Genomic DNA, 16,207 nt, shown 5'->3' on the forward strand with positions numbered 1-16,207 from the left:
AATATTATGATGTTAACTAGCTTTGCAAAATACTGGACGACCTTTATACAATTAGAATAGAGCACAAAGCTTATCTTTAAAGCAATTTCAATGATATTTCATGACAATGACAACAACAATTTATATAAATAAATGAAGCCAAGAAGTCCCAAAGTAAATGCTTGTTAACAATTATAGCTACTTACAAATCTACATGTACTGATTTTATATTTTTTACTAGAAAGATAAGAGGTAACTGACTGCTTTTTGACAGGTACTTTAACCACAGTAAAACTCTGAAGTACCATTCATGATGAATTTACAGAGGTAGAGAAGGATAAAAATGGAGAACAACTTAGGTTACAGACGATCAGCTTTGTAATAATTATGTAACTAAACAATTTCACCAAAAGGATGCAGGAGAAAAGAAAGAAACTGGTATTTCAGTCTTAGTGTTCCCATTTAATTCAAGGGATCTGCTACCTTCCAGACACTTCTCAAAGCAAATGTTTATTGTAAGGCTACAGCAAAGGTATGTGTAGAATTTTAAAACACAAGTACCTGCAGTGAACGAGAACTGGCTCATTCTCTATTCTCTTTGGCCTCATGCAGGTCACAAACTCCAAGAAATCCATGGAGTCATCAGGAACACCATGATCAGGCCAAGCAACATACTGAAGATGAGTGACAGTGTGTTGCTGTTCTGTCTAAAATACAGTAAGATTTGCAAAGAGTGTTCAGTGTTACAATTCCTGCGTTGATGTTTATTAGGTACAAGTCACAATTTTCACATAATCTGCAAATGCTGTAAGATGTCAATGACATTGAAAACATTTGTCATTTTATAATTCAGAATAATGTATAAACATGTAATTCTTAGCATGTAACAGACACTTCCTAAATAAACAAGTTTTACTTGTGATCTAAACAGATTAAAAAAAAAACAAAACAAAAAACGAACAACAACCCCCTCAATTCTTGGAGACTTTCAATTTTTAAAATTTATTGACTCTTGACCTGTAACACCATGACATCAATGATTCACCTAAGGTAAAATGCTATGCAACTTACACAACAGTTCAAGATAGACTGCAAGAAATAGCTGGAAGCCAAAGAAGAAACATTCAGAATAACACCAAAATAGCGGGCATCAGAGCTTCCCAATCACAGCTCAACAGCATTGTTTTGATTTTACATTTCATAAAAATGAGGCAAGCGCATCTAATGCTACAGGAATGCTACAGTAGCATATACTAGTATGCTAGTAGCATACTAGCTCAATGCTGAAAGGTGCATTTCACTTGTTCATAACCCGTAGAACGTTAGGTCCTGCCATAAAAAACAGATGAATGCCATTTTAATCTCATTCTGCAATCCAATTCAATCTCCCAAAGTATAGCTGCATATCTTATCTAAATACACCTCTGTATGTATTTACAGACTGTTAAAATATAAAGTTGCCTCTAACATTTGGTTGTTGTAGTTTCTGTTAAAAAACTATATATGCTAATTGTAAGCATATAAATGATTTCTGTACTGCCACAGGACATATTTCTGTATGAATGCAAGCTAATTATTTGAAAGATTTTGCTATATAAATAACTAGTTTTTTTTTCCATTCAATCATACTTAAAAGCAATTTTACAGAATGTCTTGCATTTTAGCTCTTTGCTAACTTTGATTATGAAACCATTCAGATTGGGCTCAACTGTTACATTACAAGCATTGCCAATGATTAGTAGGAAAAATAAAGCAAACAAGAAGCCAAAGACTGAGCATTGCTGCATTGTGCAGTGAGGATATATCACTCTTCATGAACTAAGCCTTCATATCATTCCTTTATTTCTTCCACATTTAGCAGCAGAAACACTGTTAGTTCTGTTTGACTGATGTCCATAGCCAAAGTTAACATTTGACACTTACTGAAATAAAACCATCCTTTATCACTGCACAAGTCTATAAAAGCTGACCTCTCTGTAGTTGTCTGTGCAACAATGCTTTATTGATGCTAGAGACTTGGAGTTTTATTTATTTTCTTAAGCGTACAATTACTGGAATATATGACCTGTTTCAAATGCCTTCGACTTCTGCTTTTCTCTTCCATTAGAGCAAGGGGTTCCACTCCCAAGAGAAAACCAGTAAAACAGAGAAGAAGACAGAATGCCTACTGTTTATATATCGAGCAGAAGTCTAGGGAGTGATTTAATTCCAGGCAACGTAATTACAAAAATTTATGTTTATATCCAGGAATATGAAGACACATGCATCTCATACTTTGCTTCTTGAAGGCAGAGTCTGAGCAATCAGAATTAAAATGTCTAGAGTAAAGTCTAAGTGGACTATAAGCTGATATTAATGACCAAACTCAATGTAACTCAAATTGTAAATATTTGAGATCTATTCATCAAAAGAACCCACAATGACAGGAATCTCTGAAAGAAGCAGCATGGCCTTTTAACTACTTAATAATCCACATCTGAAAAACTTGAGTCGCTTTTTTTTTTTTTTAAAGTAGCTTATAAACATTGAGTACAACAAGAATTGTACATGCTGTTAGTCCTCAGAACAGTTTCTTCTGGTGTGATCATAGTCCATTTTCTGCTGCATGCCTTATTTTTTTCTAGAGGACAACATACTAATTTGTTAGCTAATTTCTAATTTCCACAAATTTCTCAAGTTTCAGAGTAATTTTCTAGTCATTTGTTTTCATATAATCAGCTTGCTATTCTTTTGGTTGTGCTGTTCTGAGATGATTCAAACTGTTAATAACTTGATCATTACTTTGCTTGTCAAAATGCTCAAGTATATTTGTGTTAGAAATAGGGTTTTTTTTACAACTCTAAGAAATATCTCATTCAGAAAACACAAAACTGTTACTAGAGTTCATTATGTTTGAGTGATTGGTGTTTTCCTTTATTTGTTTTTACTTTCCAAGTCTTTATACTCATAGTGAATTGAATTGGTCAGCAGAATACTGAAAATACATGGAAATAACAGGCATTACGAGTTATGCATGTATGACAAAATCTAGTACTCCTAGGTTAAATAGACAAAAAAGTGCTAGAATTATATTTAATGGTCCCACAGTTAGCTCCACTAAGCATGTCTGAATAACAGTACTTATTTTTAAACAATTTCTTCCAGACCCTGCTTCTTTGTCAAAAACTGGTAACGAAAAATGAAGAGGTAGACTTTCATTACGCTTAAGCCACTTTGCAAACCATTACCTGTCTGCAAGGCAAATTAAATCATAATTAGTGTTTCTTTTTTCACCCCACTAAGATTTTAAGTGACAATCATTATTGTAATATCTGAATTGCTGACAAATGCAGAACTTCTCTTTAGAAAATCTGGCTTTATAACTCCTGTTTTATAAGTCCAAACATGTATGCACTCACTGAGACAGCAAGAGCTGCTCGTTGTCCAGTTGCTACATTTGCCTAACTTGACATTATACACCTTGATGTTTCAATCACGTGGACAGATTTCAATTGTATTTTGTGCTTGCTATTTCCAGAGATCAGTTTCCACACAGGTAGAACTACGAAAAGAACACCTTACTGCAAATGTGACTTCACTGTGGTTAGGCTAATATCCTGGATTTCTGTCAAAAACACCATGACCTTTTCTAGGGTTGGCAGAGATAACATCAAATACGTGCTGTAACACTTCAGAAATAAATCTCATCTGTGTAGATCTTTAGCAACAAAAATATTCATCCTTCATCTTTCTGCAGATTGATATCTTGTTTCTCATAATTACACTGAAAGGCAGGCTTCGTCATTTCATTTTGCTAGATGGATTCTCACTGATTAATAAAGGAGTCAGGTGTTCTTCAAAAAAAACAGCACACACACACAGAATTATAATACTTAAATAAAAGGAAGGAAATTTAGGTTCAAATAGTCAACTTTAATTTTTTCTTTTCACAAAACTTGAACAATTCTGTTTGCACTGTACTTCTTCATTTTTTCTTTTTAGGTTGTAATTTTATCTTCTAACAATGGTACTTCTACAACGTAGAACTACATTTACTTTGAAACAGTTCTATCTTCTTTGAAGGAAAATGGTACACTTCTAGCTACTGAGCTTTACAACTATATTGAAAGCTGAAACTCTGTGATGAGGCTTAAGGCCTGGTTTGTGAAGGGTAGAGTGGTAACTTCTTTGCACCACTAGTCCAATCTCACTATGCTTTTGAAGACCTCTGCCATAAAACTTATCAACATTCTGTTCTTCAGCTCTTTATATTCAGAACCAATTCATTATTTTTTTCCCCACAGTGAGTATTTGACAGAATAGAATACATTCAGTCCAGATACTTCCCAAAGAAGTCTTTAAAGTACTTCTGCAGTGCAGTAGGTTCCAGACATTTATGACATGGTCAAATTTATATAAATGTCATTGGAAAAAAAATAAAAGGTCTTATTTATAATGTGTGGAAACATAAGTTTCAGTGAAACAACCTAAGAGTCTTTAATGTGAACAAGCTGAGTATTTCCCTCAAACTGCTGTACATCATGCAACTTGCAAAGAAGACAAATGGTGTGGAAACTTAAGCCTTAAGAATAGAGATCTGTATAAAAAATTAGAAAGACCATATTTTCAGTTGCTGATAGAAGAAGGTGCTGCTTATTTACTGCCTACAATTAATCTCATATCAATTTTACACCATGACTAGAAGGCCTGCAAGCTGGTCATTCACAAATATAAAGATGTCATTATTTGTCTTGCAATTTTACCTACTTGCAGCAAACAGCAATATCCTCCTTAGCAAAACGAATTCATGCCTATTTTTTTTCAATTTCTTTGAATTGATAATCCAATCTACTTATTTTTCTTCAAACTATCCTGTCCATCATTGTGATGTCAATGGAAAGTGATAGCTTATAAATTAAAAATAAGCTGTCCACTCAAAATCTTATTTACATTGTCATTATTTGTGCAAACGCTCCATATTCTGACACAAGGAATTGTCTTAATTACATTGACTTACGTTGTTTATAAGGTGTCAGTGCTCTCTCTTGTGGTGCTCAATTGTTATTATGGCAATGGTTTAACAGGTCTTTAAAGGATGAAAATAATCAATATTTTAGTATCTTTACTTCTTTTCTTTTTGGTTGATTTATTTTAGTTAAATCAGGAGGAAGAATGATAATGCGCTTTGGAAATGACTACAAGTAACGTAAAACGTGACAGAATGAAAAAAACCTAACTGCAACATTTCTTATTTCAAGGTTTTTGAATACTATGCTCCAGCAAACATTGTCTCCCTAAGTAGCACAGCAGGATTCTAGTTAAATTTAACTGAAATTGTTTAAAGACAGAGGAAACTAGAAAAATAAACGTTGAGAATATAACTAGCTGAAATTGGAGAGGTCAGTATGTTCCAAGGCAATTATCCCCAAAGGTAACTGAATGAAAGGTTTTCTTCAGGCTTTTCATCCTATTTTTTCAATGATTAAAGCAAACACTTATCTTGTTTTACGAAATAGTGCGCTGTGTGATGAATTTATCAGTTACAATTCTTTTTCCTTTGGTATGTTTGTTTTGGTTCCCCAAAGCCTTTCCCTCCAAAAAACAAACTTAGTGTTTTCTGTGCTTTTCTTGCACAGGATACATTTCAGTTTTGAAGATGATGGAAAATTAAACCATATTTCTTTTCATGAGGCTTAGAAAGGCTACATATGTATTTCATACATTTGCAGTCATTTGCTTCAGTTTCAGGTAAAGAAGCACCAAGATAAACTGAGACAGAAGAATCCTAAAATTTTTTTAGTTCAAGTCTTCTGAATATATCTGAACAAAAGGCCAGGGGCATCATTTCGTAAAATTCACTTTTGAGCAATTTTCCTCTAAAGGCAAATTTGAAATCTATGCAATTTAATACACACAAAGATTTTTCACAAACACGCTTTTCCAATCAAAATCAAATCTCTTGAGAGTTTTGAAGCTTTATCCATCTTATTATGAAAAACTACTTGTCTTCATAAAGACCAATCCAATGACGCTCACTATAGATCAGGGAATGATAAAAACCTGATTTGAATTTATATGACTTTTGATGTATTCTTTACAGAATTCAACAATATTTGTGAGTGAGAGCGCATATAAGGCTCTGCAAAGTATACTCTTAAGCAGAAGATGCCCCCAGAAGAATAAGTTCACTCAGCTCCAAAAAAGTAGCTCAAAGGACGTGAAAAACTAGGAGATAATTCATTGTTTTTTTCTCCACTACATTTTGAAATAAAAGCCTTTGTACTTTGTTATTTTGAAACACAAAACTCACATGGGGCTTTCAGTTATTAGAATCATATTTTTAACTGCATGGGACAGCTGAATAGTGAGTGTTTCTTTGAGTGTGACCATGTGACCACTCCATTTAAATGTATATGAAAACCTGTCCTTAGTGAAATAGATTTAAAAAACCAGAAAAAAAACAAAACAAAACAGAACACAATCAAAACAACCTCTTCCCATAGTAACACTTCCACAGGGGTCTAGCTTTAAAATGATTTTAAAAATTATACCATTTTGTCCCACGGCAGCAAGCTCTCCACAAGTATAAGCCTTTGCAGTAGAAATGATGTTCTCAGCTGATAGCTACATGAGACAACTTTTTGTACAAGATCCTTGAACTTTCACATTTGTTAGCATGACTACAGAAGAACAATCTATCTCAAAATACTTGTATGAAAAAAATCACCTGCCCCATTCTCGCTAACATTTTTACCTACCACACAATGGTAACTAGAAGCTAGAAGTGACGCATACTGAATACAATCACTGTTGAATTTACCCAAAATTTTGAAACAGTGATAATTACTAACTGGGAAAAAGAATCTGAGGGAGCTTAAGCTAAAATTTACAAAAAGGGTTAGATAACCAAATTTAATTGGCAATCAACTAGTTTGAATGATAGTGAACAGAAATTTGCCTATATATTTTCTGCTTTAGTGAGATTAGATTCTTCTGTACTGACATTCAAGTTTATCACTTAAAGAGCAGTTGGCTGAAAAACAGAACGAAAAGTCATAGTGCTCCCTGAACAGATGGTTTCTTATAACTAGCATAAACCATTCCTCTTTTTAGAAAATATTTGTTCAATATTCACAGAATATTTAAAAAGAGCTAAAGAAGGAAATGTATAAGAAATGTTAGTCAACCTGTGATCAAAAGTCAAACTTTATTCCCTATATTCATGCTATGGGAGACAGAAATGAGACCTGAACGTTAATTTTACAACACAAGCTCATGTGTAAGTATTCCATGTATTTCACTTCCTTTTTAGTTTGTAAGCCTCCTATAAGCATAGAATATTAACAGCTAAAGTAACTAAGTGCCATACATAAATTGAGTACATTGCATTTGAGATTCAGAGCGATTTTTTATTTTTTAAACTCTAAGAAAAGATGATAGAAAAGAGCTGGTAAGATTCTGTGTTCTGAAATGAACATTGCTGCAAATTGATTCTCTGCTAGCTATTCTAGGCACATGTGCCATTAACCAAGTCACCCATACTTCATCCTTGAAAGGACACTGAAAAAAAATCTTACTGAAAATCTGTGTATGAAAAATCAGTGACTGCAACAGTGTTTACAGTAAAGCATCAAACTTCTTCATGAAGCTCATTACAGTATCTGTACAGTATAATGGATTAATATATTACAAGACAATGCAACTCTTCAAAATGTATGTTTCTGAGAAAACCTTAAAGAAATTATTATACTGCACTGATCTGTATTCTACACACTCATCTTTTATAAAAATGTATATATTCACACAGCATACAATCACCTATCTGCATATATGTATATATTCAGCTTGCTTAGACATAATTTAAGACAAGAAGCATTTACCTCAACGTTTGTAATCACCATTTCTCTAACAACATATGCAATTGTACAGTCTTCTGAGTGGCATCTGACACGAAAGCTGCCATACTCCATTACATCTGGTGGATCAGGCCAATACTGATGACATTTTGTCTGCAGAGACAAAGGAAAATTAAGCGCACATCAAGACCTCAAACAAGTACTTCTGTTTCCAGAGTTCTATCCCATGATTCAGAAATTGAGGGAACAACTGTAATCCTTTGCTGGTGATAATGTTCAAAACTCAAACGTAACATGACGGAACAGGATAAATCCTCTGTAAACTTGTGTTATAGACATTTATAATAAAAAAATGCAAATAAATTGGATGCAAGCTAAAAGCTTTCTGCCAGAGACTTCAATTTCTGAAAAACTATTTATCAAAGTTTGATGAGTACACTTCTAATTCACTTTCAATCACAAATACTGAATACAGTATCAAAGCAACATATCAAAAAACAACCTACTAGGATAGTACTGAAAGAAGTAAACTGCTTGCAGCATTGTGTAAAGAGCTTGACAAGAGATATCACCAGTGCCCTGCTTACTAACGAATCTTTTCCCATGCAGCTGCATAGAACTCCACTGAGCATCAGGATACAGCTTAAGTACAAGCAGGTGGGCATGCTGTGCATCTAGTTTCCAGTTAAAACTCTTGCTTATCTATTTTTTTTTCTTTCTTTTTCTTTCTCCAATCAGCTGTTAGCAACAATACAGCTTACAGTGAATATATTGCTTTTCAATTCCATAAAGTAACTGGATTAAAATTCCCTGGAAGATACTATATAGCTTTAAAATCCTATTCTATGTCATCACAACAGTTTACAACTTATAAAGCATGTCTCAAATACATTAGAAGTTAGGCACTACATAGGGCAAACACACCTATCTATAGCAAGTCAGCCATTACCAAACAACCTTGTTAATTCAATTTTACAGTGGAAATGTCTTGGACTCTGCACTAAAACCAATAATCTTTACTTGTTTTTATCAAAGATGACTGAGAGGGAGAGTAAGAGGTAGGCAGTCTGGGTCACACAGGTAGAAAAAAAAGAAAGGTGTGCTGAACTCAATGAAATGGAACACTATCAATTTTCCTGGTGCACAAAAGGTCATGAACTGTAAAGTCCAGTGAAAAGGTGTATGACAAGTTTATTAAAAAAAGCACATCTTCAAGAAGCATTTCCTCATAAAAGCAAAACAATCACTGATAAGTTTTATGAGGTTCCAGTTTATGATGACTCAAAGAAGAAAATGTAAGTATTTACTTTTCCAAAAGAGTATTTAAAACTAAGTATCTATTTCCTAAGTTTAAAAGTCTAAATGCAAAAATGTGTTGAAACTTTAAAAGCTCCTTTAAAAAAAATGAAGTAGTAGACGAAGTTGTGAATCACTCAGTAACAAAAACTTCAACAGACCTTGCTTTTCACATGCAAGTAAGTCAAGTTTCAGAATGGATGCAAAATCAACACAGTATGTAAGTCAATATAGTATGTATTTCATTGCACAAAAAAAAAAATGGAGGTGATCCAGCTGAAGGTCTCCTATACCATGGTTGAAGAAACTGGGTGTGTGCAGTCTAGAGAGCAAAGATATAGTGGGATTTAAACCAGGCATCTCATATCTAAACGGTGATTTTAAGAAGTGCGTTGTTTACACAAGGATGTGTAGTGGCAAAGCAATAAGCAATGGGCGGAGGTTGCTTCAGAGGAAATTACTGCAGGATAAAATAATAAAATTCTTCACTGTTAAGAACAATTAACCTTTGGAATACAGGTGAGAAGAATTCAATGTTGGCACTTCTTAGGCCCAAGGAAGAGATGGAATATCTTCTGCTGGAATTGCAAAAGACTTGCCTCAACAGGGACCTAAATAACTGAATCTAATACTTTCCTTTCAACAAAAGGACATGACAAACCTATTCATTACTAATCTCACTTACACAAACTCTGACATAAATAAAAGTCAGCAGGTTTAATTCTGTCAGCTAGCACTAGCTAGTACTTACTAGCTAAAACTAGTAAGTACTGAAACAATAGATTCCATTTTCAAACTGGACCACAAGTTTTGCTCAGAACTTCCAGGCATTTGCTGAGTCACTGGGAGAGCAACTGCGACGTAGAATCCAATTCTCATGAGAAAGGACAGAAAGCAGTACGTGGCTGATCAGTAAAATTCAAGTCAATTCTGATGATCAGACAGCTGGTTTGCTTTCAAAGAAACAGAAAATAACAAAGTCACACAGTTTGTCTTCCCCCAGTTAATTCAGAAAGCCTGGCCTTCAGAGAAATTGTTCAACGGAATAAGATGGTCTACATTAGGGTTCTTTAATCACAACAATGGGAAGAACGATTTCAAGGTGTAGTATTTCTTCAGAATACAAAAACCTGAACACACTTACCCGCCCACGTTCAGTGAGTGTTGTTAACATAATGATCAGTGACAACTTGTGATCCCAGACAACTTGCCAAAAGTGTGCACATGTGTGAGGAAGAGGTCCTTGAGTAGCAATGTACCTATTCACAATGCCCACAGAAGGAATTTCCATCTATAAATAAAAAGAAATTTAAATACAATTAGCTCTCACTATGCAATACTATTATTTTTATTTTTAATATTCAGCATTTCATTCAAACAAAGAACATTTTGAAGGAAGTTTAAAAACTAAAGTTGAGCAATAAGACAATTAAAATCACAATTTTTTATGTGATAACCTTTAAACATTTTATTTAAACCAGAACTATAGATACTAAATCCCTTCAGCTGAACTAGGAAGAACCAAATAAAAGGTATCTCTGTTTTCAAATGTATTTAAAAATGTGAAGCTGCAAACCTTTCCAAGTTTTCTTTAATATTTTGTAAGAAATAATGGCAAATTTACCAAAGGTGCACTAGTAAAAGCTGCAAAATGGCTGATAGTGGATACAATAAGAACAGCTCAAACGCTTCCTAGGCTATCGAGGTATTTACTGAGAAATCAAAGTTGACAAAATACCCAACGTAAGTTGTTCTAAAATACTTTTAATCTCCATGACTGCACTCAGACAGCAAAACACTTTCAGCAACTAGCAAAAACCTCCAAGAGACTTAACTGCTCTGCTTCATTAGTTTAATGCCTAGTTATTCATAGTCAGAGAATCACAGAATGGCTCAGGCTGGAAGGAACCTTAAAGACCATCTACTTCCAATTCCCTGGTATCGGCAGGGCTGCCACCCCCCAGATCAGGCTGCTCAGAATTCCATCCAACCTGGCCTTGAATGCCTCCAGATATGGGGCAGCCACAGCTTATCTGGGCAGCTGTGTCAGGGCCTTCCCATCCTCTGAATGAAGAATTTCTAACATCTAACATAAATTTCCCCTTTTAATTTAAAGCTGTTCCCCCTTGTCCTGTCACGATCAGAGAACATAGAAAGTCAGTCTCCTCTTTATAAGCTCCATTCAAAAACCAGGAGGTTGCAATGAGGTCTCCCTTCTCTCCTCCAGGCTGAACAAGCCCTCAACCTTTCTTCATAGAAGAGATTCTCCAGCCTTCTGATCATCTTTGTGGCCTCCTCTGGACCTGCTCCAACGGCTCTGCAGTTTCCTTGTGCTGGTGGCCCCAGGTCTGGAGATGCAATACTCCCGATGAGGCTGAGTGTAGGGGAACCTGCCATGTCCTGCTGCCCCCTCTCTTTTGATGTAGCCCAGAAAAGTCACAAGATAAACATTGGAAAGCAATTTTCATTTAAAAACATGAAAGAAATAGTCACGAATGTTACCTATATTCTGAGGTGCAATACAGAAATAAATATTAAATCCCACAAATTTATGCTTTGCAGTATATGAAAATAATGGTGTTTCTATCTTCTGTGTGTCAAGGCAGCTGACTGTTTCACAGGCGACACTTGATGTTTTATGGTATGAATCTACACAACTTTTATATTCAGGAATCCCACAAAATTAAAAAAAAATATAGCTTATTCCTTAAAGTGGCTAAACTTAGTCTGCTATTACAATACAAAAAGCAAGCAAGTGCAGATTATCATATGACTTACATTCACATAATTTGCATTAATGTAATCTTCATCTCCCTGCAGTATTATCCTTGTGGCATCGTCTGCACACAAAAAAAAACAAAGAGGGAATCAAATTAGAAAATAAGACTCTCATGTTTCCCTTTTAATGAAAAAAAAAAAAAAAAAAGGAACTGCAGACAGACAAATTGCAGAGTACAAAACAAAATAGATAACCCTTTAGAAAATAAAGTGAATGATCATGTAATTTTTTTGAACGGAAATTAAGCTTTACCAAGAAGTTAAATAGAGCAGTTTTAAGCATATATACTATCACTGAGAAAATAAAACAAAAGATGCAGAAAATATGTACTTAATACTCACAAGGCAGAACATCTTTGTATCGATTCTTGTCCATATTCTGAGGTACTTTTGCACATGTAACAGCCAATCCCGGTTTCTTTCTATAAAGTTGCTGGAAAATAGAATTTTACAAAAGGGTAAGATATGATTATGCTAAACAGATCCACATGAAGACAACAAAAAAAAATAATCAGAAGGTACTTCAATTTTTCCTAGCCAACTGCAAAATTCCTCTGAGAGTATTGCTTATATTTTTATGCAAAAATAACTTCTATTATTGCTAGTTCATCATCATCTCCAGAAAAATTTCTAGAAGGAAATAGAAAATATGAGAATCACTGATCTAAACTGGCTTTTTCCTTGTAAAGTCTTCTTTTCTTATAACACGTACCACACTATTGTGGAAGGGCTAGAAGGGGAAAAAATAAATAAATAAATGAATAAAATCAAGAAAGTAGAAGAACTGAGCAATGAAAGACAACAACAAATAAAGTTACAGACTGATATCGGTTATTACTTGGAATCAACTCTAATACAAAAATTAAAATTCTCTCTGGACTAAAACTATCACATTCAACTCTTAGTACCTGAAAAGGCAAATCTTCAGCACACCACAGTCTTTTAATATGTAATTCCCTTCTATCTTGCCAAGACCTACACCTTGCAAACTTTATCTTAAGCAAATGTGGGCAAATGTGCATATACAAAAATTAATTCTGAGGTCAAATGCACTGAATACATGTTACAAGGCAATAGAAGGTACTGGGGGAAAAACCACAAAAAAAATATTGAAGAAACGCAACCACACAATTATAGTTTCCCTGTATTAAATATACATGAAAGCAATTTACAACTGAGTTATTAACCTGGCTGTGCCAGAGTTTTATGTTCTTCTCTGAACACTTATCAAAGAGGTAATTACAGCTTTCATGTTTAAGTAAGATTTAGAATATGGTTTTGTACATAAAATTAAGTGAAACAAATAGGATGCTAAAATCTCCTACTTCATTTAAGAGGAAGAGATGAGCACACAAAACTTATTCTATTAAAAGACTTACTGAATCACAGGACTCAATATGTACCATAGCTCACTACATTTTTCAGCCTCCACAGCACAAACAAGGGAAGACGCTGTATGGGAAGAGAACTTGATAATCTACATAGCAACCAAACAGCTTCCTTCAGTTCCATTTTAACAGAGACAAGTTAAAATTTCTACTTTTTTTGTGGGAGACAAGGAAGAGCAATTTGCCATAAAGCAACAATCCTGGAGCTCCCTTGTTGCTGCCTGGCTAAAAAGCTACTTAATAGAGAGAATTCCTGAATAATGTTTAAATGGAAATAAAACAGGGATAGATATTCGGGAAAAAAAATTGGGTACATGATAGTGTATTAATTATTCTCTATTTTACTAACACGAATGGAGAACATGATAGTTACCAAAGGTGATAAGGAGACACTGCAACTGACGCTGAATTTGAAGACAACCACTAAGCTCACTACATTTATTAGATTTCAAAAGGGTTCTGCATTTCTTTGTAACATCAATAACATCCTACTAAAACTGCTGTCTGGAAATTAAAATGTCAAAGAATCAAATATTCAATGAAAATTATTGAAGAAACATTGTCAGAGTTGTTGGCTAAATTCATGTACAATTAACATACTGAAACACTAGTTCATATCTTTTGAGTTACTGTTTCAGTAGCTAATAGACTTGCTATTATAACATTCCAACACTGTTGTGGATTTTGGAAAGCTGATATAAACCACAAAGTCAAGAATTCCTAAAAGACAGGGAAGACTTAACTCTTTAGAAATTTTGGAAACAAAGGAGAACTCAAAAGGAGTGTTTTGTAATAAATAAGATCAAAACTCTTCAGCCACCAGCATCACATTTTACAGCATTTATAAAAAAAGTAACAAAAATGGGAAAATTGCCACTGCTGTTCAATATGTTTACAGACTCTGAAAGAACAATGCCAGACTTTAACAATGTGAAATTATTAAGTCATAATAACCAGAATTTCTCCGAAGTTACAAAGCCTACAAAATAAATGTTTGTATCTCCAACAATAAAAATGAACACAAACATACTGTGGGATACATTTCCATTAGAAAAGCAACAGAATTACCTTTTCTAATTTCTTGCTTCTAATTTCTATGCTAACACTGAAGAACTGTTCTAATAAACTGCAAATGTTTCAATGATCAGCTTTGTAGAGTATGCCTTGCCAACATTCTGAAGAACAAACACTGATGAATTATTCTATACAGCAATTTGTCAAGTCTCATTTTGCATACAGGGGAATCTCACCTACAGATAATCTGCCCAAGAAGTAACCATCCGTGCTTTAGATTGCCAGGAAAAAACATCAGACTGGACACTACAGACCACATATGGAAATTAACATTGCAACACTTCCATATTAACCTCTCAGAGAAGAAGAGCAGGAACAGTCAAGCTGCTGATGTTATTCCATGAAAGGCAGCAAAACATGAGAATGAGAAAAATCTAAGGATAAAAAAGATGTTTCAGAAATTTCACCTAGTAGCATAGAAGAAGTAAAACTATAAAACTATCTTCTGTCAATCTCCTACTATTTTACTCAATAAAAGAATTTTTAAAAATTTAGTGAGCTTTGGGTACTTCAGCTGGAAAAATGTTTATCAAATCTGAAGGGCAACTCATATTTCTGCTCTCTTAAGATGAGACTGAAAGGGAGAAATAAGTTTTCTAATCAATTAAGCCCTGATGTTACATGCTGGTCAGAGCTATTGGTGTATACTAATAGCATTTAAGAGTTGAGCATTACCCACCTCAAACTGATGAATTACTGTCCCACTTTCCAGCCCTTTCCTTAGCTGTTCCATAGACTCATCCAGAGTATCAGCATATTCAGAACAAAGAAGAGCTTCTGGGAGATTCTGGGAATCAACTTCATCTTCCAATCTAGGCTCCACAAACTGTTTAACTACTGAAAGATGTATTGAAAATTAAAACTTTTTACATAGAGCATTCATGTGTTTGCAATGCATGACAAAATTTACCAGCTTGTGAGAACAATAAAGTTTGCAAAGAAAATTTCAAGGAAGTGGATAATAGCAACATATTTACTTCATTTAGTTATATTACTGCACAAAGGACTAGAGTAAATTGTCCTCATAGACAATTTCCTTTAGGAAGAAGAAATTCCTTAAGGAGCTAACTAAAAATGACTGTTTCCAAGCACAAAAGGTTTTTTGCTGCTATTATCTGCTGGATAGAGTAATGACTCACAACATTACCATGGTAGAAATCAAGTAAGTTTTACATTAGAAAAAATTAGAAGATAATTAATGGAATATCTTTAAAAGTTTGGAGCCCCTCACAGCAAAGCAAACACAAATACATTTACACAATCCCTTTCCTATAGAGGAGCAACTAAATTCTATTTTCTAATTTCTTATTCAGTCACATCCCTCATTTTAACATAAATCACAAAATATTTTTGACAGTTTTCTATGGCATTTCTTGCTAAAATTTTGAAGAACATGAAAAATGTTATTGAAAAACTTCACCACAGTTTTGTCTATGAAAGTTGTTGCATTGCTGAAGGTGCCCACTTGTGGTTATTCCCTACAGTGATCAGTATGGCCATTCCCGCCAAACTATAAAAAGATGGTGAGTTCTTACTCATGTCTATACAAATGACTGGCAGGGGGCCACAGCATAAGTCTTTAGCTCAAAGCAAAGACTTATCTGCAAGTAGGAAGAGGACTAAAAAAAAAAAAGTTAAGGAAAGACTACATACTGCTTGGTATAAGACTTAAATATTGTAGTGGAGAGACCTGCAATAAATGAAGCGGGACTGCGTTCAGGGAGAATGACATGAAGAGCTCATCTATCTTATTAGATACATAAGAAATTTAAAATAAATAAGTGCTATGGAGGCATATAACATTTATGCAGCTTTCTTGCCTCCTGTTTCCTAGCAGTGCATAATCCCTCCAGATTT

At 34.3% G+C, this 16,207-nt stretch overlaps 1 protein-coding gene across 4 annotated transcripts in view; it reads right to left on the bottom strand.

The window, feature by feature from the left end:
• Nucleotides 1-16,207, bottom strand: part of PTPN3 (protein tyrosine phosphatase non-receptor type 3) — a 160,609-nt gene that overhangs the window by 11,292 nt on the left and 133,110 nt on the right. For all 4 annotated transcript variants that reach the window (XM_010708587.4, XM_010708588.4, XM_085220542.1 and 1 more), the window contains exons 20-25: nucleotides 15,030-15,187; nucleotides 12,231-12,321; nucleotides 11,889-11,950; nucleotides 10,255-10,401; nucleotides 7,839-7,967; nucleotides 541-686 (exon numbers count right to left, since the gene is read on the bottom strand). In XM_010708587.4, the coding sequence (XP_010706889.3) occupies nucleotides 541-686; nucleotides 7,839-7,967; nucleotides 10,255-10,401; nucleotides 11,889-11,950; nucleotides 12,231-12,321; nucleotides 15,030-15,187 (733 nt within the window). The remainder of the gene's footprint in view (nucleotides 1-540; nucleotides 687-7,838; nucleotides 7,968-10,254; nucleotides 10,402-11,888; nucleotides 11,951-12,230; nucleotides 12,322-15,029; nucleotides 15,188-16,207) is intronic.

The sequence above is a fragment of the Meleagris gallopavo genome, chromosome 3 (assembly GCF_905368555.1).
Source record: "Meleagris gallopavo chromosome 3, MGAL_WU_HG_1.1, whole genome shotgun sequence".
Lineage (NCBI taxonomy): Eukaryota > Metazoa > Chordata > Aves > Galliformes > Phasianidae > Meleagris > Meleagris gallopavo.